At 40.6% G+C, this 25740-nt stretch overlaps 1 protein-coding gene across 1 annotated transcript in view; it reads left to right on the top strand.

Annotated features, from left to right (window-relative positions):
* Positions 1-395: 395 nt before the first annotated feature.
* Positions 396-25740, top strand: part of htra1b (HtrA serine peptidase 1b) — a 50183-nt gene continuing 24838 nt past the window's right edge. The window contains exons 1-3 of the mRNA XM_060842037.1: positions 396-1043; positions 20541-20640; positions 22926-23130. Of these exons, the coding sequence (XP_060698020.1) occupies positions 605-1043; positions 20541-20640; positions 22926-23130 (744 nt within the window). The 5' untranslated portion in view covers positions 396-604. The remainder of the gene's footprint in view (positions 1044-20540; positions 20641-22925; positions 23131-25740) is intronic.

Below are 25740 nucleotides of genomic sequence, written 5' to 3'. Positions count from 1 at the left end.
CCTTCTTTCGAACAGACCCCCTGTGTTTTTCAAGAATCTCTGTACAGTATTTGTTCTACAATAAGCCTTGCTCTCTGTTATTGTTTCCGAACGTGCCGAATTTAAGAAAAATGGTGCTTTTTTAAAAAAAACCCATGATGTTATCCTCTTTGTAAAAGAGTGAGGGTTCCATTACTTTGGAGTGATTCGGATATTAGAGGCAGTCGAAAAGGGGATAGGCAACGAAGAGGTGAGCAGCAGAACCGAGCAACATTGTGCAGCATCTGGGTCTGGAAGAGGCGGTGATACAGGGGCGGGGGGGTTGGTGGTGGTAGGACTCATCGTTCAGAGCAGACCAATGAATGCGGCTGGATCTGCTTTGATTCATCGGGCTTTTTATAAAGGAGCCACTTCACTGTTATGAAATTGGAAGTTCGGATAAAGAGGACGGTGCTTTGTTTTGGGTCGGAAATAACTTTATTTGTATTGTTTACGAAACTTTAGAACTTATAGAAACTTTTTTCTGCCCTCCACATGGTGTGTTTTTGAGCAGTTGTTGATTTAGAAGGGATTAATAAGGAGCTGGTGTATTTTTTTGTATGACTTTTTGCAGTATTACTGGAAGATGCTGCTGTTCGTGTGTGCAGTGCTGGGGAGCAGTTGCTTCCTGCTGGGAGACAGTAGGATCACCAGGCGCTCCCCGAGCTGCCCCCAGTTCTGTGATGTCTCCAGCTGCCCGGAGGTGCCCTCTGACTGCTGGGCAGGGCTGGTGCTGGATGATTGCGGCTGCTGCCAGCTGTGCGGCGCCGCCGAGGGCGAGTCATGCGGCGGCCGCAGGGACGAGGCGAGGTGCGGGGAAGGGCTGCGCTGCTCGGTGCCGGTCGCGGCCAACCAGGCCAAGCGGCGGATCAAAGGCGTGTGTGTCTGCGACAACCGTGAGCCGGTGTGCGGCAGCGACGGCAGCACCTACCGGAATGTGTGTGAGCTGAAGGCGGTGAGCCGGAGGGCACAGGCACTAAACCAACCACCCGTCATCTTCATCCAGAGAGGAGCCTGCGGATTGGGTAAGAGTGCCTCTGAGATATGTACAATTGTGTTTCAAGTTGCTTCATCAGCACTTCTGAAAATTCCCAATGACTGCACTTATAGGCCGATAAATATATGCCCCCCTTGCGCTGTAGTCCATATCTTCAAGCATTAGTGACTATTATTGAAAGCATGAACTTTTCTTTCTTCACTTTTTTTGTTTATAATTAAGTTAGTGACTATGCATTTGGCTATAATTCCAGGAACCGGCGTAGGTCATATCAATATTCTTTTGTAATTTAATGCTATTATCTACATTTCTAAAATGCTGTCTAACTTGGTGTCACCAGCAAATTTGGATGTATGATTTACTGTGCTATTAGCTAAGTCATGAATAAATAATGTGAATAATTGATCTGTGTGGTTCACAAAAATAACTCCACAAAGAACTACAGATGTTGGCAATCCGAAACCAAAACAGAAATGATTGGAGAAACTCATGGGTCTGGCAGCTTCTGTGGACAGAAAGCTAAGTTCATGTTTCAGATTCGTCATGCATCAAGGTTTTTGTCCTTGTAGGATACCGCTGGTTATGTTCTGTCATCAGGAATCCTGATGAAAGGCTTTTTCCCAAAACATCAATTCTCCTGCTCCTTGGATGCTGCCTCACTGGCTGTGCTTTTCCAGCAGCACACACTTCAACTCTGATCTCCAGCATCTGCAGTCCTCACTTTCTCCACTGGTTGCATCCTGCCAATTTGAATATCTACACATTTTTGCTACTTTTTTAAATGCCTGCCACTCGACCAGTTTAGAGGCTTAGAATCATACAGCACGGAGTCCAACTAGCCCACACCGACCTTGTTCCCAAACTAAGCTCGTCCCATCTTAATATGTTTGGCCCATATTCCTGATTATATTATAGGGTATCCACATTGTTACTGTACCTGCATCCAACAATTCCTCTGGCAGTTCATTCCACCCACTAACCACTTGTCTCTTTTTTTTTAAAAGAAAAGTTGCCGCTCGTGTCCTCAAACTTTTCTCCTTTCACATTAAAGATATACCCCCAGTTTTGCATGCCCCCACCTTAGGGGAAAAAGAGCCTTGATTTTCACCTTATCTATACCCCCATGATTTTCTGAACCTCTCAAGTCACCTATCAACTTTCTACACTCCAGTGGAAAAAAAAGTCCCAGCCTGTTTTTCTAACTCGAATTTTCCATTCCCAGAAACATTCCGGTAAATCTTTTCTGAACCCTTGCCAGTTTAGTAATATCTTTCCTATAACAGGGCGACCAGAATGGTACACAGTACTTGAGAAGAGACCTCACTAATGTCCTGTACAACATGACATCCCAACTTCTATACTCAAAGGCTTGTGTAATGAAGCGATGTGTGCTAACCACCCTGACTAGTTGTGACTTAAATGCTGAAGAATTATGTACCTGAACCCCTGGCTGCTGCTGTTCTACAAAGCTACATTGGGCCCTACAATAAATTGTGTAAGTCCTGCCCTTGGTTTACTTTACTAAAAAGCAATGCCTTGCATTTATTCAAATTAAACTTCATCTGCTGCTCCTCAACCCATTAGCTCAATTGATCAAATCCTTGTAATCTGAGATAACCTTCTTCACTGTCCATTACATCACCAATTTTGCTGTCATCCACGAACTTACCAACCACATCTTCTAAATTCTCATCTAAATAATTTATATAAAAGACAAACAACAGGGATGGTAGTACCAGCCCCTGTGGAACAACACTGGTCACAGGCCTCCAGTCCAAAAAACAGCCCTCCACCACCACCACCACCTGTCTCCTACCGTAAAGCCAATTTTGTATCCAATTGGCAAGCTCATCCTGAATCCTATGTTTACCAGCCATATTATATACATCTATAAGTCTATATGTTTGTATAGGTGCCAAACCTGATATTTTATACGCTATTTAGACATATTTATTATGCTGTAGTCAATCTTATGTATGTAAATCATTGTACATCAAATCCCAATGTTCAAGTATCAGACTATTCCAAATGTGGAATTCCTTGTGGTCATTCAGTCTTTTTTTTCTTTCTTGAGTAAAGTCAGAATATTCGTTGAGTTAAATTAAATGTGGTAGAATTAAGTTGAATAGCCTGCATGTACGTAGTAGGGGGAGATGGAGGCAGTGATCTTCATTTCTAAGTTATTTAGATATTTTTGTTATACCTCATGATTATAAATCAATGAAGGGTTAGCATTCTTACTAAACTGTCTTCTTCACAAAATAGAATACATAAATGTTTTTCGATGGAAATGGGCCTACTGTTCCCAATGCCAGCCCAGTATAATGCATTAATTGAAGAATAAATGCTCAAATAGAAGTGCACAAATAAGTGCATGGTGAAATGTTAACGGCTTCCATCCAGATGAGTTCTTTGAACAAGAAAGAATCTAGAAAAGATATTAGTTTTTTTAACTGTAGAGAAAAGGTGGGGATCAAGGAGGAGGAGCAAATTGAACACATGGCAAAGATGCCCAATAGCAAAAGGCAAAGTGAATTCTAAATGTAATAACAAAGAGATATAGATGAAGAATAGGTGTTCATAGCAGAAAAAAATGTCAGCTCTTGAGAGCAAATTCATGCAAAAACACATGGGGCAGGGGAGTGGAATCAAAATGGAGAACAGAGTTCATGGGCTGAAGTTGTCAAACTTAATATTGTCCTATACAATGTATCTGAACAAAAAATGAGATGCAGCACCTCCAGCTTGCATTGGGCTTCACTGGAACATTGTATCAAACCTAGGACAGAATGGTGTAAGAGAGCAAGATCATGTACTTAAATGATGTGATCAGAAGGTCAGAGTCATTCTTGTGTCAGAGCAGATGTGTTTCCCAAACTGATTAATCAATCAGTTTGCATTTGAGCTTCAATATAGAGGTGAGCAGTGAATACAATGAACAAGATTGAAAAAAAGTACAAGTGAAATACTGCTTCACCTGGAAGGTATATTTTGGGCCTTGGACAGTGAGGAGGGAGGTGGTGAAGGGCCGAATGTCACACCTCCTGCAATTGCATGATAAGGTGCCAGTGAGGGGGTTGGCATTGATGGGTCACTGGGCCATAACATTGTGGAGGGTACAACCCCTGTGAAGTGTTGACCAGGTAGAGAAAAGGGTGATATTTTTGGTGGCACCCTGCTGGAGGTCGTGGAAATGGCAAATATTATGTTTCTCTTTGGATTGACTATCCATTGTATGCCCTGCATAAGGGACAAGCTAGTTAGGCATGAGGGAGAAAGAAATAGAAAGATATGCAAATAGTGTGAGATGATGTACAGTGGCAGTAGGCTCCCATTAAGCACAAACATCAGTGTAACACTATTGAACTAAATGGGCTGCTGAAGAAACTCAGCAGTTCCAGCATCCGTGGAAAGAAAAACAGAGTTAACATGTTTTATCCATTATGACTTTTTTTCAAAACTGAAGGGTTCAGTCTCTGAATATATAATACATATACAATCCTTAAATTGTCCAAGTCTTCTAACAGAACAGGCACTTCACTGTTAGCTGTTAGAAGTCCTTTCTAGATTTATTTTCTTTCTTCAAGAAAATCATTCCCATAGTGAATGCTCTTGCCAGTTTAACTTGTTTCTGATCACTATCATTGGGAATAGTGGTCCTTTCGGACTGACTGTCATTGAAGTCCCTTCGTCCTAATCAGCCACTTTGTAGTGAAGGACCAATTTCTCCAGTTGTATGCACATATCTGTAGTCATGGCAATATGTCTGTTCGGATATGTCACCACATACGATCAAGATGTCATAGCACCTTAGCACTGGCATTGTCATCACTATTTGATTGATTCTATTGAAATCTATTTCTTGTGCTGTTTTCCAGCACCACTGTGTGACCTTGGCAGGGAGTTTGCATGAAGGCTCATACCTCTGGTGATAAATTAGGTCCCTCACAATTGCAGCAGATTCTGATTGTGATTTGTGATGGCTCTTTCTCTTGTATCTTTTCATCCATAATTTATCAGATCATCCATAATAGCTTCCATTCCAAGAAGTACAATGACTCACTTTTGCTGTCTGAGTTGATATCCTTCTGGCCCAGAGGAAATGCCAAACAGCATACACAGCCATTTGTGTCTTCCAAATGGCATCCACAATGTAGTTTTACAAATTGCTGCTCTCCTCTAGCTTCAATTGTCAGTAGCATTCTTCACATTGAGGTAGTGTAGACCTTTGCCTTGCAAGTTGAGGCAATATTTCTTTAGTGGTTTAAAAACTTGTGCATGTATGCATACTCTGGGGCCTTAACTTTCCCAATATTGACTGGGAGTACGATAGTTCAAGTAGCTTAGATGGGTCAGTTTTTCTGCAATGTGTGCAGGAGGGTTTTCTAACACAGTATGTAGACAGACCAACAAGGGGAGATGCCATGTTGGATTTGGTACTGGGGAATGAACCTGGCCAGGTGTTAAATTTGGAGGTAGGTGAGCATTTTGGCAATAATGATCACAATTCAGTTATGTTTACAATAGCAATGGGCAGGGATAGGTATATACCACAGGGAAAGAGGTAGAAGTCTGGGCAAGGCAATTATGATGCAATTGGGCAAGATTTAGAATGCATAGGATGGGGAAGGAAACTGCAGGGGATGGACACACTTGAAATGTGGATCTTATTCAAGGAACAGTTATTGCAGCACCTTGATAAGTATCTACCTATCAGGTAGGGAGGTAGCTGTCGAGAGAGGGAGCCATGGTTTACTAAAGAAGTTGAAGCTCTTGTCAAGAGAAAGAAGACTCATGTGAAGATGAGGCATGAAGGCGCAGTTAGGGGGATTGAGAGTTATAAGTTAGTCAGAAAAGATCTAAAGTGAGGGCTAAGAAGAGCGAGGAGGGGACATGAGAAGTTCTTGGTGGGCAGGATCAAGGAAAACCCTAGAGTAAGATTAGGGCCAATCAAAGACAGTAGTGAAAGTTTTATGTGCGGAATCTGAGGACATAGGGAAGCTCTTAATGAATACTTTTTCATCAGTATTCACATTGTCCTTTTCCAATGTTAGTGAGGATATGGGCTACAAGATTAGATGGGATTGTGGTTACCAAAGAGGAGGTTTTAGCAACTTCGGAAGATCTGAAAATAGATAAGACCCCTGGGTCAGATGGGATTTATCCTTGGATTTTCTCGGAAGCCAGGGAGGAGATTGCAGAGCTTTGGCTTTGATCTTTTATGCCATCATTGTCGATAGGAGTAGTGCCAGAGGACTGGAGGATGGCAAATGTTGTTCTCTTGTTTAAGAAGGGGAGTCAGGACAACCCTGGTAATTATAGGCCATTGAGTCATACTTCGGTTGTGGGTAAGGTATTGGAAAAGGTTATAAGAGAGAGGATTTATAATCATCTGGAAAGGAATAATTTGATTAGGGATAGACAACCCAGTTTGCCTAACTAACCTTATCAAGTTCTTCAAGAAGGTGACCGAACAGGTGGATGAAGGTAAAGCAGATGATATGGTGTTTATGGACTTCAGTAAGGCATTTGGTAAGGTTCCACATAGTAGGCTATTGCACAAAATACGGAGTTTTCGAATTGAAGGTGATTTAATGGTTTGGATCAGAAATTGGCTAGCTGAAAGAAGACAGAGGGTGGTGGTTAATGGGAAATGTTCATCCTGGAGCTCTTAGAGTTACTAGTGGTGTGCCGCAAGGATCTGTTTTGGGGCCACTGCTGTTTGTCATTTTTATAAATGATTTAAATGTGGGTGTAGAAGGCTGGGTTAGCAAATTTGTGGATGATACGAAGGTAGGCAGAGCTGTGGATAGGGCCAAAGGATGTTGTGGGTTACAGAGAGAAATAAATAAGATGCAGAGCTGGGCTGAGAAGTGGCAAATGGAGTTTAATGCAGAAAATTGAGAGGTAGTTAACTTCAGAAGAAGTAACAGGAATGCAGAGTACTGGGCTAATGGTAAAATCTTGGCAGTGTGGATGAATAGAGAAATCTGTGTCCAGATGCATAAATCGCTGAAAGTTGCCACCAAGGTTCATAGGGTTGTTATTGGTGGGGGACTAGGTCAAGCTTCAGCTGGACAAGGCACTGGTAAGGCCGCACCTGGGGTATTGAGGTCAGTTGTGGACACAACATTATAGGAAGAATATAGAAGTTTCGGAAATGGTACAGCAAAGTTTTACTAGGATGTTGCCTGGTATGGAAGGAAGGTTTTATGAGGAAAGGCTGAGGAAATTGAGGCTGTTTTTGTTGGAGAGGAGGAGATTGCGAGGTGACTTAATTGAGACGTATAAGATAATCAGGGTTAGATACTGTGGATAGTGAGAGCCTTTTTCCTTGGATGGTGAAGGTTAACACAAGGGGACGCGGATTTAGGACAGATATCAGGGGTAGCTTCTTTATTAGGGACATGGAATGGCCTGCCTGCAACAGTAGTAGACTTGCTGATGTTAAGGGCATTTATATGGGCAATGGACATATGGATAATAATGGAACAGTGTAGGTTAGATGGGCATCAGATTAATTTCACAGGTTGGTGCAACACAGAGGGCCAAAGGGCCTGTACTGTGCTGTTTGTTCTGTTTTCCTGATTTTTTTTCTTTTTACTGCTGTAGGAGTTGTCTTTTTTTTGATGACTTGTCTCACAGGTTGGACTTGGGAGATGCTGGGTTGGTCTTATGTTTCATCTGTTTCAAGGTTATAATCACCAGGAAGGCAGCCAAGACCTGTAAAAAGCGTGGTAGCCAGCTTCAGAGGTCTGTTCAGCAGTCAACAGCTCAGCAGGCTGCAAAACACTTCAGGTCTCTTCTGGCACATCTAGGGTTGCTAGTTCAAACTTTAGACTTGGTTCAGTTGAGATGAGTGGATTTTGCTTAACATCTTCAATTTGAAATTCTATATCTCCATTCATCTCATTGCATTGGTCTCTCTGATTTATTTTACATCTTGGGATGAATATTATTCCATTGCAGCCTTAACTGTAACCTAAAGGCCTTCATTTCTGAGTCACTATCTGCAGTGACTTTACAAAGTTCAGTGAAACTCCTCATGTTGCATGAAGCATGGCATCTATCTGACACAAAATTCAATTGATGCTCTCCTTTCACAGTCATCATTCTACCAATCACAAACAGTTTATCAAACTTTAGACCTGACTGCATTAATGTGTTGTCAAAATGTGTGGCACTGGAAAAGCACCTGTCAGGCTGCATCCAAAAGGAGCAGGAGAGTCGATGTTTTGGGCATAAGCTCTTCATCAGGAATGTTGATGAAACATCAACTCTCCTGCTCCTCGAATGCTGCCTGACATGCTGCGCTTTTCCAGCACCACACTTTTTTGACTTTGATATTCAGCATCTGCAGGCCTAAATTTCTCCTGTGTCAATCTGTTGCCTGATGTAGAGAGACTAGTCAGGTTCGTCAACTTTCATCTCCCCAGTCGTCCTCTTTATAGGCATTCTTTGCTTCTCCCAAACTAAATACTTGTGTGCAAAGCAATTTGGCTGCTTCTCCTCTGCTGGATATGCATCCTTTTTGTTTTGTATGATGTCCTCCCCAATTTTTACATCCTCCCCTCTGGCTTCAATCTTTCTGCAGGTTTTCCAGCCAACATTTATTTCTTTGTTTTAGTTTGTTCTCATCTAGCCCAGTATATATTTAGATTAGATTACATACAGTGTGGAAACAGGCCCTTCGGCCCAACAAGTCCACCCCGACCCGCCGAAGCACACCCACCCAGACCCATTCCCCTACATTTACCCCGGCACCTAACACTACGGGCAATTTAGCATGGGCCAATTCACCTGTCCCGCACACTTTTGGACTGTGGGAGGAAACTGGAGCACCCGGAGGAAACCCACGCAGACACGGGGAGAATGTACAAACTCCACACAGACAGTCGCCTGAGGCGGGAATTGAACCCAGGTCCCTGGCGCTGTGAGGCAGCAGTGCTAACCACTGTGCATATGCAAAGTTTCATTGTTCTCCCAACAATGCACTGATGATTGACGATCTCTGATATATTTTGAAAGCTTTCTTGAGACTGTTTCTCCTCTCTTAGCAGATGTTCTCTCATAGAAGTTTCTTGGGCATAAGAGGTCCTGCTTATCTCCAAGCTTCTCTTCCATTGGGCCACATTCTCAGCATTCAGTTGGCTGTAGCAGTGTGGTCACATTCTGAGCAGTAGTCTTGTTCTTCCCTTAAGCTACTTTGAACAAAGAATGTTCATATATAACGTTAATATGTAGTTCAAATTGTCTTCAAACTCTGCTGTTTTTTTTCTGCTCCTCAATGAGATATAGGCTGCAAACAACTTGGATTCCTCCTTTCTCCAGCAATGATGACGAGATCATAGTTTTATCACTGAGAGTGGGCAATAAAAATCCTATCTCCTTTCACTTCTATAGCAGCAGGGAGTGCAAAATGCAGAAACTGCTGTTTTGTTTTAAATTACTTTCTTTCAATGACTGTCTTACAACTCTGAAAGTTTAGTGTTTTCAGTAGCCCCACTCTGTGACAGCATGTTCCAAGTGATATGTGTTGAATGGAAGCCAATGGTTCCATACATTATTTACAGTGTAGAGGTTATATTGACTGCAGCAAGCCCACCAGTACATGCAGGATACAATGATATTTCTCCAAATAGTGATTTTTTTTTTCCTTACCAGCTAGCATCATTTCCATTTTTAATGCATGGATCAGAAAGGGATTTTGGCTTTTATGGTCATTTTAAAAACAAAATCACTCATGGGATGTGGGTGTCACTGCAACTATTATTGCCCATCCATAGTTACCTTTGGGAAGGTGATGATGAGCTGCCTTCTTGAACAGTTGCTGTTCATTTGCTATAGGTAGGCCGCAATGACCTTAGAAGGAATTCCACAACACTGAAAGATAAATTTCCAAGTCAGGATGGTGTGTAGAGGGGAACTCACAGGAGATGGGATTCCAATATATCTGTTGATCTTCTGGATGGAAGTAGTCATAGGTTTGGACCCCACAATAATTATTCGAGAAGAATCTTTGGATGGACCTTCAGGGAAACTCAAGTTAATGGCCCTCCTATCCTGAAGGGACATTTGAATAATTTTAATATCTTTAGGTCCATTTCACTGGCATAAAATAAGTCTTAAATCTCATTAATTTCAGAATAGTCCATAGAACAGGGATCTCTTGAGTTTCTTTGGTCAGATGTCACCTGACTGCCTTTGTGATGAAGAAAATAGTTACTTGTTATTTGGTTCCTTTTTTTTAGTCATTTTAAGACAATTGCATAATCTTCTGGTAATTAAACTAGTCTGCTTTGGGGTTGAATTGCCTCTCACTTTCAGTGCGGATTTAGTGTTTACCCCAAAATAATATGCACACAGTGCAATCTTTTAAATTACTTTGACTTCCTCAAAATCAACTTTGGAAGTTCTGGAAATGCATTACAATGTTCTTCAGTACTTAATTTTTCAAGGAAATGAAAAGAAAGAACTCAAATGCAAATTTGTTGCATATCTAAAACGTTTTGCAGTTGTTTGCATAAGACCATAAGACATAGGAGTGGAAGTAAGGCCATTCGGCCCATCAAGTTCACTCCGCCATTTAATCATGGCTGATGGGCATTTCAACTCCATTTACCCGCATTCTCCCCGTAGCCCTTAATTCCTTGTGACATCGAGAATTTATCAATCTCTGCCTTAAAGACACTTAGCGTCCCAGCCTCCACTGCACTCCGCAACAATGAATTCCACAGGCCCACCACACTCTGGCTGAAGGAATGTCTCCGCACTTCTGTTCTGAATTGACTCCCTCTAATTCTAAGTCTGTGCCCACGAGTCCTAGTCTCTTCGCCTAACGGAAACAATTTCTTAACGTCCACCCTTTCCAAGCCATGTATTATCTTGTAAGTTTCTATTAGATCTCCCCTTAACCTTCTAAACTCCAGTGAGTGCAATCCAGGATCCTCAGCCGTTCCTCGTATATTAGACCTACCATTCCAGGGATCATCCGTGTGAATCTCCGCTGGACGCGCTCCAGTTATAGTATGTCCCTCCTGAGGTATGGGGCCCAAAATTGAACACAGTATTCCAAATCGGGCCTAACCAGAGCTTTATAAAGTGTCAGTAGCACATTGCTGCTTTTATATTCCAACCCTCTTGAGATAAATGACAACATTGCATTCGCTTTCTTAATCACAGATTCAACCTGCACGTTTACCTTTAGAGAATCCTCGACTAGCACTCCCAGATCCCTTTGTACTTTGGCTTTATGAATTTTCTCACTGTTTAGAAAGTAGTCCATGCTTGTATTCTTTTTTCCGAAGTGCAAGACCTCGCATTTGCTCACATTGGACTTCATCAACCGTTTCCTGGACCACTCTTCCAAACTGTCTAGATCTTTCTGCAGCCTCCCCACTTCCTCAGTATTACCTGTCTGTCCACCTAACTTCGTATAATCGTCAAACTTCGCTAGAATGCCCCCAGTCCCTTCATCCAGATCATTAATATATAACGTGAACAGCTGCGGCCCCAACACTGAACCCTGTGGGACACCGCTTGTCACCGGCTGCCATTCCGAAAAAGAACCTCTTATCCCAACTCTCTGCCTTCTGTCAGCCTCAATCCATGCCAGTAGCTCACCTCAAACACCATGGGCCCTCACATTACTCAGCAGCCTCCCGAGTGGCACCTTATCAAAGGCCTTTTGGAAGTCTAGATAGACCACATCCACTGGGTTTCCCTGGTCTTACCCACTTGTTACCTCTTCAAAGAATTCTAACAGGTTTGTCAGGCACGACCTCCCCTTACTAAATCCATGTTGACTTGTTGTAATCCGACCCTGCTCTTCCAAGAATTTAGAAACCTCGTCCTTAATGATGGATTCTAAAATTTTACCAACAACCGAGGTTTGCATATTTTGCAAGCAGCTTCATCATGAATTAACTTGGACAAAATACAAATTGAGCTATCATTTAGAAATTTATTTGCAATTTAAGATGGGGTTTTCAAAGAAAACAGAGCCACTGAAATATAAATACTGAACAAACAGGCTGTCTTAATGATCTTGAGGTTTTGGCAACATGTTTTGTGAGAATTTTCCATCTAGGTTGAAGTAGACATTCTAATCATAGAATGGAATTTCTTGCCCTAATTGACTGACTGTGGTGAATTACGCACTGAATCCCAACATTCTGGTCAAGTCCCTATCTTGAATGTTGCTGTTGGAGGCCCAAAATGCTTAATTTTCCCTTCAAATCTCCACCTGCTTGTCCTATGCCCAAAAAGAGGAACATTCCTGTTACCTTCTGACGTACTCTAATACTTTTATCAATATGTGGATGACTCCATCAAATTAGCTACAATCTTACATATGGACAATCCAGAATATTTAGCAAACTGACAACATGGAATTATTGAAACATTCATATATGACATCATTCCTGAGACCTCCAGTCACCATTATCATTCTAATTGACTGTCCATGATCATCATTTTCAATTCAAACCATAGCTGCAGAGATCAGACCTGTTTCACCATCCTTATGAAGCTCTAAGAGACTACACAGCAGATCCCATCCACTGAATATTTTGACCACTCCCCTTAATCTGATACAAACCTTGTGACTACAAGGATGCACTATCATTTTGCTTGTTGCTTAATATACATGTTAAGAAACATCAAAGCTAAGCAAAACCCTTACTGTATGCACCTACATATATACTGTACATATCTGGCAATATATGCAGGCAGCATGGTGGCTCAGTGGTTAGTACTGCTGCCTCACAGCGCCAGGGACCCAGGTTCGATTCCAGCCTCAGGTGACTGTCTGTGTGGAGTATTCACATTCTCCCTGTGTCTGCGTGGATTTCCTCCGGGTGCTCCGGTTTCCTCCCACAATCCAAAGATATGCAGGTCAGGTGAATTGACCATGCTCAATTGTCCATAGTGTTCGATGCATTAGTCGGGGTAAATATAGAGTAGGGGAATGGGTCTGGGTGGGTTACTCTTCAGAGGGTCGGTGTGGACTTGAGCCGAAGGGTCCATTGCCATATTGTAGGGAATCTAATCTAATCTTAACGAAGCATGCAAAGCTATTTAATCAATTAGTAAGCCATTTTTAAAAAATAAATTGTTCTTTAGGAACCTTAGACCTGTTTTGTAATCTTTTGTTGAAGGAATGTATTTTCCAAGGGAATCAAAACTGTTATTTGTGGGGCTTTCCAAAGCCTGCCTTCACACACATCTGATAAGCAGCCATGCAAAAACACAGAAAAAATGCCAATCATTTGGACAAATCAATGATAGCATGTCAATCTATGGGATCACCTCTGCTCATTATGTTCAGTGACATTGTAAGTTTGATCTAAACACATGGCCTATATTGTTGTTGCACCTAGTAGACAGAAAGAACTACTTTCCCAGTTTGAGTTAACTCCACAAAACAACCTGAGCATGCTCAGTGGTTAGCACTACTGTCACACAGCGCCAGGGACCTGGGTTCAGTTCCTGCCTTGAGCAGCTGTATGTGTGGAGTTTGCACGTTCTCCCCGTATCTGCGTGGGTTTCCTCTGTGTCCTCCAGTTTCCTTCCACAATCCAAAGATGTGCAGGTGAGGTGAATTGACCAAGCTAAATTGCCCGTAGTATTAGGTGCAAGGGTAAAAGTAAGGGAATGGGTCTGGGTGGGTTGCTCTATGGAGGGTCGGTGCAGACTTGTTGGGCTGAAGGGCCTGTTTCCACACTGTAGGGAATCTAAGAATCATACACTAAAGTTAAACCAAGAGTTGCAAATATTTGAGACGACCTGAAGAAGGGTCATTGCACTTGAAACATTAACTGTGTTTTCTCTCCACAGATGCTGCCCGACCTGCAGAGTTTCTCCAGCAATTTCTGTTTTTGTGTTTAAGCATGAAACACACTGACAGTTTTGATACATTGGACGATATCAGAACTATTTCAAGACTACAATCTAAGTTTTGGTAACTAGTACAAATTGAAAATGGGATTTCTGAGTGTGACTTAGTAGACTTGTCAAATGCTAAATGAATGAAAAATTTAATTGAGCAGTGTTCAAATTTATAATGACCACTTACTGCTAAGACTTGATAGAAAATGGTGAAGTGGAAAGGCTGTAACAGGCATTAAAAAAAAAACTTGATCCCTTCAATGACTGGCAGAGTGTTACTTGAAACATGTTTTGAAGTTATTAGTTGCTGATCTGTGTCATAGTGCTGTTTACCCAAACCTCATCCTTTCTTTTAAAACCCAACTTTAGGCAATGCTCCAGCACTTTCTCAGTATTTAATCTGAACGGCTACTTTGTTGTTAACGATCATAAGGAACCCTGTTTTACTCAACTCTTTAGGATGTTTAAGTACAATGATTTCAACGAATCACATTTTCAAGATCTTATCAGTACTTAGGCATAGTGAACATCTTGACTCAGCCCACAGATCATGTAGATAATGCAAGTTTGAGTAATGTGACTCAAACCAAATACTGCAAAGTTTAAGTAAATAAAAGTACATTGGCTTGGCTTTTCCTTACACAACAGTGATGAATGATTATTACAATTGAACACACCCATGACTTCACTACTTCAGAATATCTCACAAGCTGAAATCTAGAACTTGTTGGGGCATCTTAATCAGCCCCAAAGAAATCCACAATAAGAATTCTACAGTTCTGATGCTTAGTGGCAAAAACCATTCATCAGTGAATTTTGTCTGTTTGTACACATCTTACACAGATTGAGTCCAAACCGTGGGCATGTAGCAATCAGAGGTAACTATTGGCGAAGCATGACTAAACAGGAAAAAAGTTAATCCTGTTATCCAGAATATTAGTGTTGTTTCTGACATCGTCAGGGCTAAGAAGCTGGAGTGGACATATGGAGAGAGAGGAGGAGAGTGGGCATTTGGAGTAAGAGATGATGGGCTAGGGAGTTGGGACGTAGTAGCAAATGTGAGAGAATGAGTATTTGGTGGAATTTATTGGTATTAATCATGAATAGCAACTAAATAAATCTGCAAAAACAAAATGAATAGTTTATTAGAATGTATCTGTTGTGGGGAGGGGGGAATGTAAGACACTAAGAAATAGGAGTGGAAGTAAGGCCATTCGGCCCATCGAGTCCACTCTACCATTCAATCATGGCTGATGGGCATTTCAATGCCACTTACCCACACTCTCCCCATATCCTTAATTCCTTGCGAGATTAAGAACTTATCAATCTCTGCCTTGAAGATATTTAACGTCCCAGTCTCCATTGCACTCCGTGGCAGTGAATTCCACAGGCTCACCACTCTCTGGCTGAAGAAATGTCTCCTCATTTCCTTTTTAAATTAACCCCCTCTAATTCTAAGGCTGTGCCCACAAGTCCGAGTATCCCTGCCTGACGGAAACAACTTCCCATGCATTATCTTGTAAGTTTCTATTCGATCTCCCCTCAACCTCCTGAACTCTAACGAATACAATCTCAGGATCGTCATATGTTTATCGTATAGTAGGCCTACCATTCCAGGGATCATCTGTGTCAATCTCCGCTGGACATGCTGTAATGCCAGTATGTCTTTCCTGAAGTGAGGTGCCCAAAACTGGACACAGTATTTTAAGTGGGACCTAGCCAGAGCTTTATAAAGTCTCAGTAGCACATCACTGCTTTTACATTCCAACCCTCTTGAAATAAGTGACAACATTACATTTGCTTTCTTAACCATGGACTCAACCTGCAAGCTAACTTTAGAGAATCCTGTACTAGCGCTCCCAAATCCCTTTGTTCTTTAGCTTTATGAATTTTCTCACTGTTTAGAAAATAGCCCATGCCTGTATTTTTTTTTCCAAATTACAAGACCTACTATTTGCTCGCATTGAATTTCATCAGTCATTTCTTGGAACATTCTCCTAAACTGTCTAGGTCTTTCTGCAGCCTCCCACCTTCTCAGAACTACCTGCCTGTCCACGTAACTTTGTATCATCGGCGAACTTCACCAGAAGGTCCCCAGTCTCTTCTTCAAGATCATTAATATATAAAGTGAACAGCTGCGGCCCCAACACTGAACCCTGCAGGACACCACTTGTCACCAGCTGCCATTCTGAAAAAGAGTCTTTTATCTCAACTCTCTGCCTTCTGTCAGACGGCCAATCCTCAATCCATGCCAGTATCTCATCTCGAGCACCATGGACCTTTACCTTACTCAGCAGCCTCCTGTGAGGCACCTTATCAAAGGCCTTTTGGAAATCTAGGTAGATAATATCCACTGAGTTTCCACTGGTGTATCCTACTTGTTACCTCTTCAAAGAATTCTAACAGGTTTGTCAGGAATGACCTTGCTGACTTGTTCTAATTTGACTCTGCACTTCCAAGAATTTAGAAATCTTATTCCCTAACGACAGACTCTAGAATTTTATCTACAACTGAGGTTAGGCTAAATGGCCTATAATTTTCCATCTTTTGGCTTGATCCTTTCTTGAACAAGAGGGTTACAACAGTGACTTTCCAATCATTTGGGACTTGCCCTGACTCCAGTGATTTTTGAAAGATTACAACCAACGCCTCTGCTATTTCTTCAGCCACCTCCCTCAGAATTCTAGGATGTAGTGCATCCGGGCCAGGAGATTTAACAGTTTTTAGACTCTTTAGCTTTTCTAGCACTTTGTTTTGTTATGGCTACCATACTCAACTTAATTGTTGGGATATTACTCATGTCTTCCACTATGAAGACTGACACAAAGTATTTATTAAGTTCTTCAGCTGTTTCCTTGTCTCCCATCACTAACCTTCCTGTATCAATTTGGAATGGCCCAATCTCTACTTTTGCCTTTCGTTTGTTTCTTATGTATTGAAAGAAACACTTACTATCATTTCTAATATTACTGGTTAGTTTACCTTCATATTTGATCCTCTCCTTCCTTCCTTATTTCTCTCGGTTAACCTTGTGGTTTGTGGTTTGATTTGTGGTCTTCCCAATCTTTTGATTTCCCAGTGCTCCTGGCCACTTTATAGGCGCTCTCTTTTTCTGTGATACACTTCCTGAGTTCCTTTGTCAGCCATGGTTGCCGAATTCCACCCTCCCCACGTAATCTTTCTTTTCTTCGGGATGAACCTCTGTACTGTGTCCTCAATTACACCCAGAAACTCCTGTCATTGTTGCTCTACTGTCTTCTCCGCTAGGCTCTGCTTCTAGTTGATTTTCATCAGTTCCTCTCTCATGCCCCTGTAATTACCATTATTTAATTGTAACACCATTACATCTGATTTTGCCTTCTCTCTTTTGAACTGCAGACTGAACTTTACCATATTATGATCACTGCCTCCTAAGAGTTCCCTAACTTTAAGATCTTTCGTAAAGTCTGGCATGTTACATAGCACTAAGTCCAGAATAGCCTGCTCTCTTGTGGGTTTCATCACCCACTGTTTCAAAAAGCCATCCTGTAAGCATTCCATGAATTCCCTTTCTTTGGATCCACCGGTAACATAATTCACCCAGTCCATTTTCATATTGAAGTCTCCCACGATCACCGTGACCTTGCCTTACTAATATGTCCTTTCTATTTCCCAGTACACCTTGCACCCCTGGTTTTGACCACTGCTGGGAGGTCTGTACATAACTCCCATTATGGTTTTTTTGCCTTTATGCTTCCAGAACTCCACCTACAGGGACTCCACCATCTGACTCTATATCATTTAATGCCAGAGAATTAATTTCATTCTGAACTATCAGGGCAACCCCACCCCCTCTGCCCATCTCCCAGTCTTTTCGATAAGTTGCATGTCCTTGGATGTTTAACTGCCAGTCCTGAACCCCCTGCAACCATGTCTCTGTGATGCCAACCACATCATAATCATTTACGATAATTTGTGCTGTTAATTAATCTATTTTGTTTCAAATGCATCGAGCATTCAGGTAAAGCACCTGAATGCTAATTTTCTTATCTTCATGATTTCCATCGCCTCTACCTAAATTATCCTTCCTTTTTGCTTCATTCCTAGTCTGCCTTGAACTTAAATGCTGCACGCATGCTAACCTGCTGCTTTTCTTTCCACTTTACTCCATACTCCCTGTTGCTTTCCCTTTCTCTTTCCCCTCACTCACAAGTTTAAAGTCCTAGTGACCACCCTATTTATCCTTTTTGCCAGAACACTGGATCCAGATTGTCCCAGTTCCAAAACTGATGCCAACGTCCCATGAAATGTAATCCCTCTTTCCTACACCAATCTCTTACCAATGTGTTTACTTCCCTAATTTTCTTCTCACTATTACAATTAGCACGTGGCCGGGCAGTAATCCAGAGATTTGACCCTTGACGACCTATTCTTCAATTTCCTTCCTTCCCAGTGCTTGATACTCACCAAACAGGTCCTCCTTCCTAGCCTTGCCTATATTGTTTGTGTCAGCGTGGACCACAACAATTGGATCCTCCCCCTGCTGCTCAAATATTCTTTCAAACCGTTTGGAGATCTCCTGCACCCTAGCACCAGGCAGGCAACATACCATGCGGGACTCCCAATCTGGCTCGCCAAGGATACTATCTGTCTCCCTAATTATAAAATCCTCTATAACAACTACTTGTCTTTTTGCTCCCCCTCTTGAATGGCCTTCTGCACCATGGTGCTGTGGTCAGCTGGCTCATCCTGTCCACAGCCCTTTTCCTCATCCATTCAGGGAGCAAGAATCTCATACCTGTTGGACAAGGTTGAGGGCTGAGGCTTCTCCACTCCTGAGCTCAGAATCCCCTTGCCTGTCTCACTTACAGTCACACCCTGTTGTTCCTGATCACTGATTGAATTTCAATTACTTAATCTGCCGGGTGTGACTGCCTCCTGAAACAAAACGTCCAGGTAGCTCTCCCCCGTCCTGGATATGCCAGTGTTTGAAGCTCGGATTCCACATCATCAATTCTGATCCGAAGTTCTTCCAGCAACCAACACTTGCTGCAGATGTGGTCACTGCCATTTACAATGGGATCAGCCAGCTCCCACATCATACAGCTGCAGCACAATCACTATCTCTATTTAATTAATTAATTTCTACAATTTTGAATTAAATGATAGTTAGTGCTTCTCTATGGTCTTATTCAACTAAGCAACTAATAGTAAACTTTTAATGTGTTGGTTATAAGTCCACCCAGATGGTGGGATGTTATTGTTTGATTCATTGCGGTATCCCTGTTGCTGAGACTTCCATATATGATTTAAGGTAACAGAACTACACATTACTGAAGGAGTGATGTACTGTGGGAGAGATCCTTTTGTTTGGATGAGATATTCAACTGACACCCTTCTACAATAAATGCAAAACTCTGAATGCTGAGTTCTGATGAAATGTTTTGCCAGACTTCAAATGTTAACTGTATTCCTTATTCCATAGATACTGCTTGACCTGCTAAACTTCTCCAGCAATTTGTGTTTGTAACACTCGTCCATCCTCTTATCACGTAGAGGCACAATTGAAGAAGACTTGTGGACGTTGGTCTCCTTCCCTGATTTATGATTCATTCAGTCTGCTTTGCCTGTACCTGCTCTGTGAAAGAGTCATCTAATTAATCTTGCTCTTCGGCTTTCTCCTAATCCTGAAATGTTCTGCCTTTTTTAATATTTATCCAATTTCTCATTCAAAATTAATCTTGAATCTGCTTGTGCCACCCTTTTCTTGGTCTGCCATTGCAGGTAGTCATACATTATTGCAATAAAAACTTTATTCTCTTACTTTCATTTGCCAACTACCTTAAATCAGTCAGTCTGAACTCAATGTTAAACACCTATATTAAATCTCTTTTGAACCTTCTGTGCTCTAAGGAGAGCAATCCTTTTTTTTGTTTCTCAACATCAGAAGTTGCTCATTGTTAGTACCATTCTAGTGAATACCTCCTGCACCCTCACCAAGTATAGTGCCCAAACTGTCATCATGCCAACCGAGGTCTAACCAGTGCTTCAAAAAAGGGTTAATGCAATTTTTTTCTTCCTTTCTTTTGCTTTATTTTAACATTTTCGTTTTGGTTCTCAAATCCCTCCATGGCCTTGTCCCTCCCAATCTTTGTAATCTCTTGTAGCCTCTTGGCCCTCCCTAATTTTGGCTGTCTTCCAATTCTGTGTTCTTGAGCATCCCCAAATTTAAGTGCTCCACAACTGAGGGATTGCACCTTCAATTGCCAATGCCTAAAATTCTGGACATCCTTCCCATTTCTGTCCACCTTTCCACCTCAATTTCCTCCTTTAGGATACTCCTTAAAACTGACCTCTTTCTCCAGTATTTGGTTATTTGTCCAACTATATCCTCATGGTGTGGGTTTGAATTTTCTTTTATTTGCATGTGAAGCAATTTAGAATGTTATATTACTTTAACCTGTTGTGATGGGTAGGTATGTGGAACATGTCACCAGTCTGCTGCATTTAATTGCTTTAGAGAAATGGGTATTGTCATGTGGGAGTCCTGTTGTCAGTGAGTGAGAAACACTGGCATATTAACATCCAATTACGATGCTGAATGAATTAAAAGTTGCTATGTGTTGTCTAATTTTATTATTTAAATTTTTGCTTGCAGGTCAAAATGACCCAAACAGTCTTCGACATAAATATAATTTTATTGCTGATGTGGTAGACAAAATTGCTCCTGCCGTGGTTCACATTGAACTTTTCCGTAGGTATGTAGGCCCTTCTTTGAGTTGCTTCATGCACATGCTTTGTAAGTCAGTTTGTTGACAACATATGTACAGAAAATGTTAACTAGAGAAAAATATATAATGTCGTCTATTGAGAAAGCTGTCCTACGACTAAGTTGTTTTGAAGCTTGAAGATTTTTTTTCCCCTAAATTATGCTGCAACTATTACAGGTTAAATTGACACAGTTGACATTGTTATAGAGACTGCCAAGGAGGACTGGTGTTGGTTCTCACTACTTAGATGTCCAAACATATTTCTGTGACAAGTCCAATAACCATGCAACCCATATCATCTCTCCCAAAGTTTCTTTTCATTATGAATCTGTTTTTGTCTATACTTACGTTACCACAATCACATATTTCCATCTCTGGACCCAAGGCTATTCCAAATGGTAATCTGATGAAATAAATTGGAGTTATCAATGTAATAAGCAATCTTGATTTGCTATTTTCAATGACACATGCCAAAATCTACTATTTGCATGAAGTTTCAGCTAAACCCTTGTCAACAGTAGACATAGAGAGAATCTTTTCTTGCCCCCACCTTGCTGAGTTGTGCAAGGTCAACATAAATTTGATTAGTTATGTTGGTTTGGATATAGTAACTGTGTGATCAAGCAGCAATCAGTTGGTGTAACAAGGGAAATGGTGCCCTTTCTTGTCATTACTGCATATGCTACTCAACTTGCTTCATTGAGAAATGCAGAATCTTCTTGGCTATGTGGAGAGGTAAGTGTTTTTTAAAAATTGTGTTTGTGGTGTTGTAAAAAGCCTCTAATTATTTAAATCTATGGTTTTTCTTTTCAAATTAGGTCCTTAGCTTCAGCTTTAATTTTCAGAGCAATGCTCCCTGGATTTGTAGTTGCAGTGTTGTTAGCTTAACTGTGGTTCACTATGTGATAACATTGGACATGAGGGTGAGTGTCTCCATGTAAAGTTTGAGATGACCATTGGCATAAATATCAGCTTGACAAGCTGCCAGATTTGTATCATCTATTTCTACTTGTAACACTTTAGGTTTTTCTTTTGTTGTAGACTATTCTACCTTGTTAACTTCTTTGTGTGGCTAGGTGTTTGCTTGCTTTTCTGTAACTGTGACCTCGATGTTTGACTAACGAAACATTTATTTGAACAATGTGGTACCTATGAGGTTTCTTTGCTCCACACTGTCAATAAAGACTTTTTTTCTCTGGTGTCTGACCTACTCACTGTACTTGTTTCCCATGTCTGTGTTTGTTTTGTACCATGAGAATTGAAGCACTTGACTGATGCCTGGGTCACAGTTGATCTCCCCCTCTTAGAATTGTTCTGTATTGTTTCCAGGTTTCAGCTTCACTGATCATCTGAATGGCTTTTTCTAGAATTTTATTTTGGACGGTAACAAATCTGACAAACGCTCAATGTCAATTTTGACAACAATTGTGATCCTTGTGAATTCTGACTTCAAGTTGCAATAGTCTCACTTCATCACACATCCATACAGATCACAAATTAAATAAGAAATACTGTGCTATTTATAACGTTTCTATCTGATCTCACCAGGGATTTTAGATATCATGGAAACTCTGGTTTTTGTCCATTCACCACTGAATTCTGATTGGGAGCCACTCCCACAGATCACCACACAACACTGCCTTTTATTTGCTCTGGAGTTAGAAATTCTCCTGCTGTATTGTGTTTCTGACCAGGTCTGAAACACTCATGATTGAGTGCACAAAGTTATAAAACACAATCATGATTGAGTGGAGTATTCTTCCTCATTGAAGATTTCCATTGTAGAGTTGCTGAAGCTTAAGCTCTTCCCTGCCGCTGACTTTAGTGTGAGCATGCACCTTGAAGCTGAGTTTAAACATCTCGCACTGCTACCTACCAGAAGTGGTGCATGCAATCAGATGAAATCCACACCACTGTCTATCTACCATATTATACGGGCATGCCACTTCTCGATGCCGTATAAACCGCTGGTCATGATGAAGGTTGCTGCCATCATCCTCTAAGTAGAGGAAATTATAGGACCTGCATGGTCTGGTGAGGACCAGGAAGACCTCTTGGAAAAAGAAGAGTCTCTTGTAGTGACCAAGATTTGGTTGTTGCATGTTAGCCACTACTGCCAGGTTGAGAGTGTCACATTTAACACCACTTTTCTTAAGTTCTGTATGTTTACTGACAGTGGGTGTGTGCAGAGACTTGGCTAAGTTTTCAGTCCATGTAAAAGAAAAGATACAGAGCACTTCTAATAGAAGTTCTGTTTAATTCATTTATTTTAGGGCAACTTATTCCAACCGTGAACTGTCTGTTGCAAGTGGCTCTGGCTTCATTGTCTCTGAAGATGGATTGATCGTGACTAATGCACATGTGGTTACAAATAAGCATAGAGTGAAAGTGGAGCTAAAGAGCGGAGCCACATACAATGCCAAAATAAAGGACATAGATGAAAAAGCAGATCTTGCTTTAATTAAAATAGACCCTCCGGTAAGATGTTTTGTTCTATGACACCTTAGTTAACATGCTATGTAATAATAAATATTATTTATTAGCTATTAGAGAAATGTGACCCAAGACCACAACATATCCTAATAGTATCATAGGATCCTTAATATGCACCTGAATAATTGCAATTTAGATGGTAGCTAAATTTAATAACTTATTCAGGAATACACCCTGAACAATGAAACCTCTCCGAATTGCTTTGATTGGAAATGGCTTAAAGTAATTGCACAATTTTCAAAATAATTTAATGATTTAATCTGCTGACTCAACTGTGCCTAATTGACTTGATCTCTTTATTGAGAAATAACAAAATTGGTGTTTCAACATTTTGTGGGTACAGTATTTTGTAAATTTGCAATTTGATCTTGATGACCAGAATTCTGCTTGGATGTATAGATACACTATATAAAGGCCAACTTAAGACATGGTTCATATTTTTCATTTTTTATTCAGTCCTCTTATCATGTATACTTTTAACATACAAGGAAAAGGAACTAACACATGTCCACTAACGTTGGGCTGCTGACTTGGCTGTCTTGGAAGAACCACAATCAGTTTTCCACACAGACTGATGGGTTCTTGCAAGTCCCAAATAGTTGGTTCGTTGATGAAATTCAAACATGTATTTGCTAGCTAATTCATTTAAAACTTTTAAACTGATCTTGTTTACAAATATTAATGGAAATTTATTATGTAACAGGAATGATGAACATTCTCCTGTTGATTGAAATTGTAAAAATGAATTTTCAGGGTAGCACTAAAAGTAGGAATTTAAATATCAGAAATTCATTAATTTGTCATTTTGTAGAATACTAACATTAGTGATGTACATTTGTTTGAAAATGTGATGCCTTGAAATGACTGCTTATTGCTTGCTTGAGCAGAATGTGAGAGTTCTAAAATAGGTTATTTATGAGTCAAAATTGGATTTGAGATTTGGCTTTGTATTATTTGGCTTTCTATTTTCAGGGACAAGAATAATCCTCACATCTTGGTTAACACTGTGTTACTTCATGCTTAAGTATGAAATAAGAATATTGGATAGATTTTTTTCTAAACTTCTGTTTGGTGACCTTAAATTAAAAGTAACGGAGACCATAGTGAAATTGCTTGTCAGCAGAATAAATCAGCAGTACATCTGGAGCTTGACTCAATCCAGCGTTGCACCAACAGCCAGTCTAAAAGTACTTGACAGCTGTTGAAGTAAATTTTGGGGCTGGCCAAAACATTTACTGTTCGGCTACTCCTACTTGTCATTGAACAGAGATTGAGCTGAAACAGGGTGCTGTTTCCCACCTCCAATATGTTTATTGGCGATGTAACCTCACAGATGTTCTTTCATTAAAAACCCCACAATTATACTTTTTCAGAAGTGTGCACTTGTTGAGTAATTATTTCTGCATAATGATGTGGAGACCTATCCTTCCTTCTGTTTTTCTATATCTGTTACCAAGCTGTATTTTAAATCATGTTTGAAATGTCTTTCTGACTTTTAAGATTCGTTTACATTTTAATTTGTACAACAGCTGTGGATTGTAAGCAAGTTGATGAACTGTGTAGGAATCTCTGCTCCCATGTTGAAATGCTGCATTGGCTGATGTTTCTGCATCTTGATGTTAACCTCCTCCTTTCTCCCAACAATTTCCCTAAATTGGTTGAACTTGCTACACTTTTTAATGCTTCCCATACCACTTCTGTAATCATTTGATCTCTTCTCACTCTTCAGTGTCATGATTGATTGTACTTATTGTAGTTTTTTTAACCCATTTGTAAGATGTTGGCATCAGACTGACTGGCATTTATTCCCCATTTCTAATTACCTTTTGAGAAGATGGTGATGAGCTTCCTTCTTAAACCAGTGCAGGACTTTGGGTGTAGATACACCCGCAGTCCTATTAGGAAGGAGTTTTGATCATCTCTGACATTTCCTATTCCCCATCTTAGCCTATTACAGGTCAATGTATGTCACTTCCTACTTGTGCTTCTTTCCTTGTTCCTCCTCAAATATTGTTTGTTTCAAAACTGAGGGATGTTAGAGGAATGCTTTCAAAGGTCATATCATTTGCATTTTGTAATCAAATACTATTTGACCAACTGGTCTCTGTAGCATTTTCTGTTTTTTTTGTGACATCTATGCAGCTTTGGAGAAACTTAATCATTGTAATCTCTTTAACCTTATTTTTTTTCCCCAGTTAGCCCAGCCTTTTGCCGTAAATCAGTTACCAACTTTTATCTGATAAAAATTTATTTTTATGATCCAATTGAATTTAATGTCTCAGTCACTGGTTTTGGTAATGCATTCGGGGTGGGGGGAGGGGAATATGACAAATATAAATAACTACCACAGGTCCCTGTTAGTTTGTGGGCATGTTAACTTGATGCATGCATTTGTTAACTTTTCACTTCTCATTCTTAAGTAGCCACCTGAAGGTTAGAGGCTCAGAGCTGAATTAAGTTGGAACTCAATTATTATTTGGGAACTTTACTGGAAGATTGATTTTAATCATTGAAGAAATGCAACTTAAAAACTGATGACATGCTTAACAGATTATAAACTGTTTAAGGACAGTGAGTTTTTTTGTTTAATGTAAT

The sequence above is a fragment of the Hemiscyllium ocellatum genome, chromosome 22 (assembly GCF_020745735.1).
Source record: "Hemiscyllium ocellatum isolate sHemOce1 chromosome 22, sHemOce1.pat.X.cur, whole genome shotgun sequence".
Classification (NCBI taxonomy): Eukaryota; Metazoa; Chordata; class Chondrichthyes; order Orectolobiformes; family Hemiscylliidae; genus Hemiscyllium; species Hemiscyllium ocellatum.
Note: the sequence above shows the minus strand (reverse complement) of the source record. Positions and strands in the feature narration are given on the sequence as shown.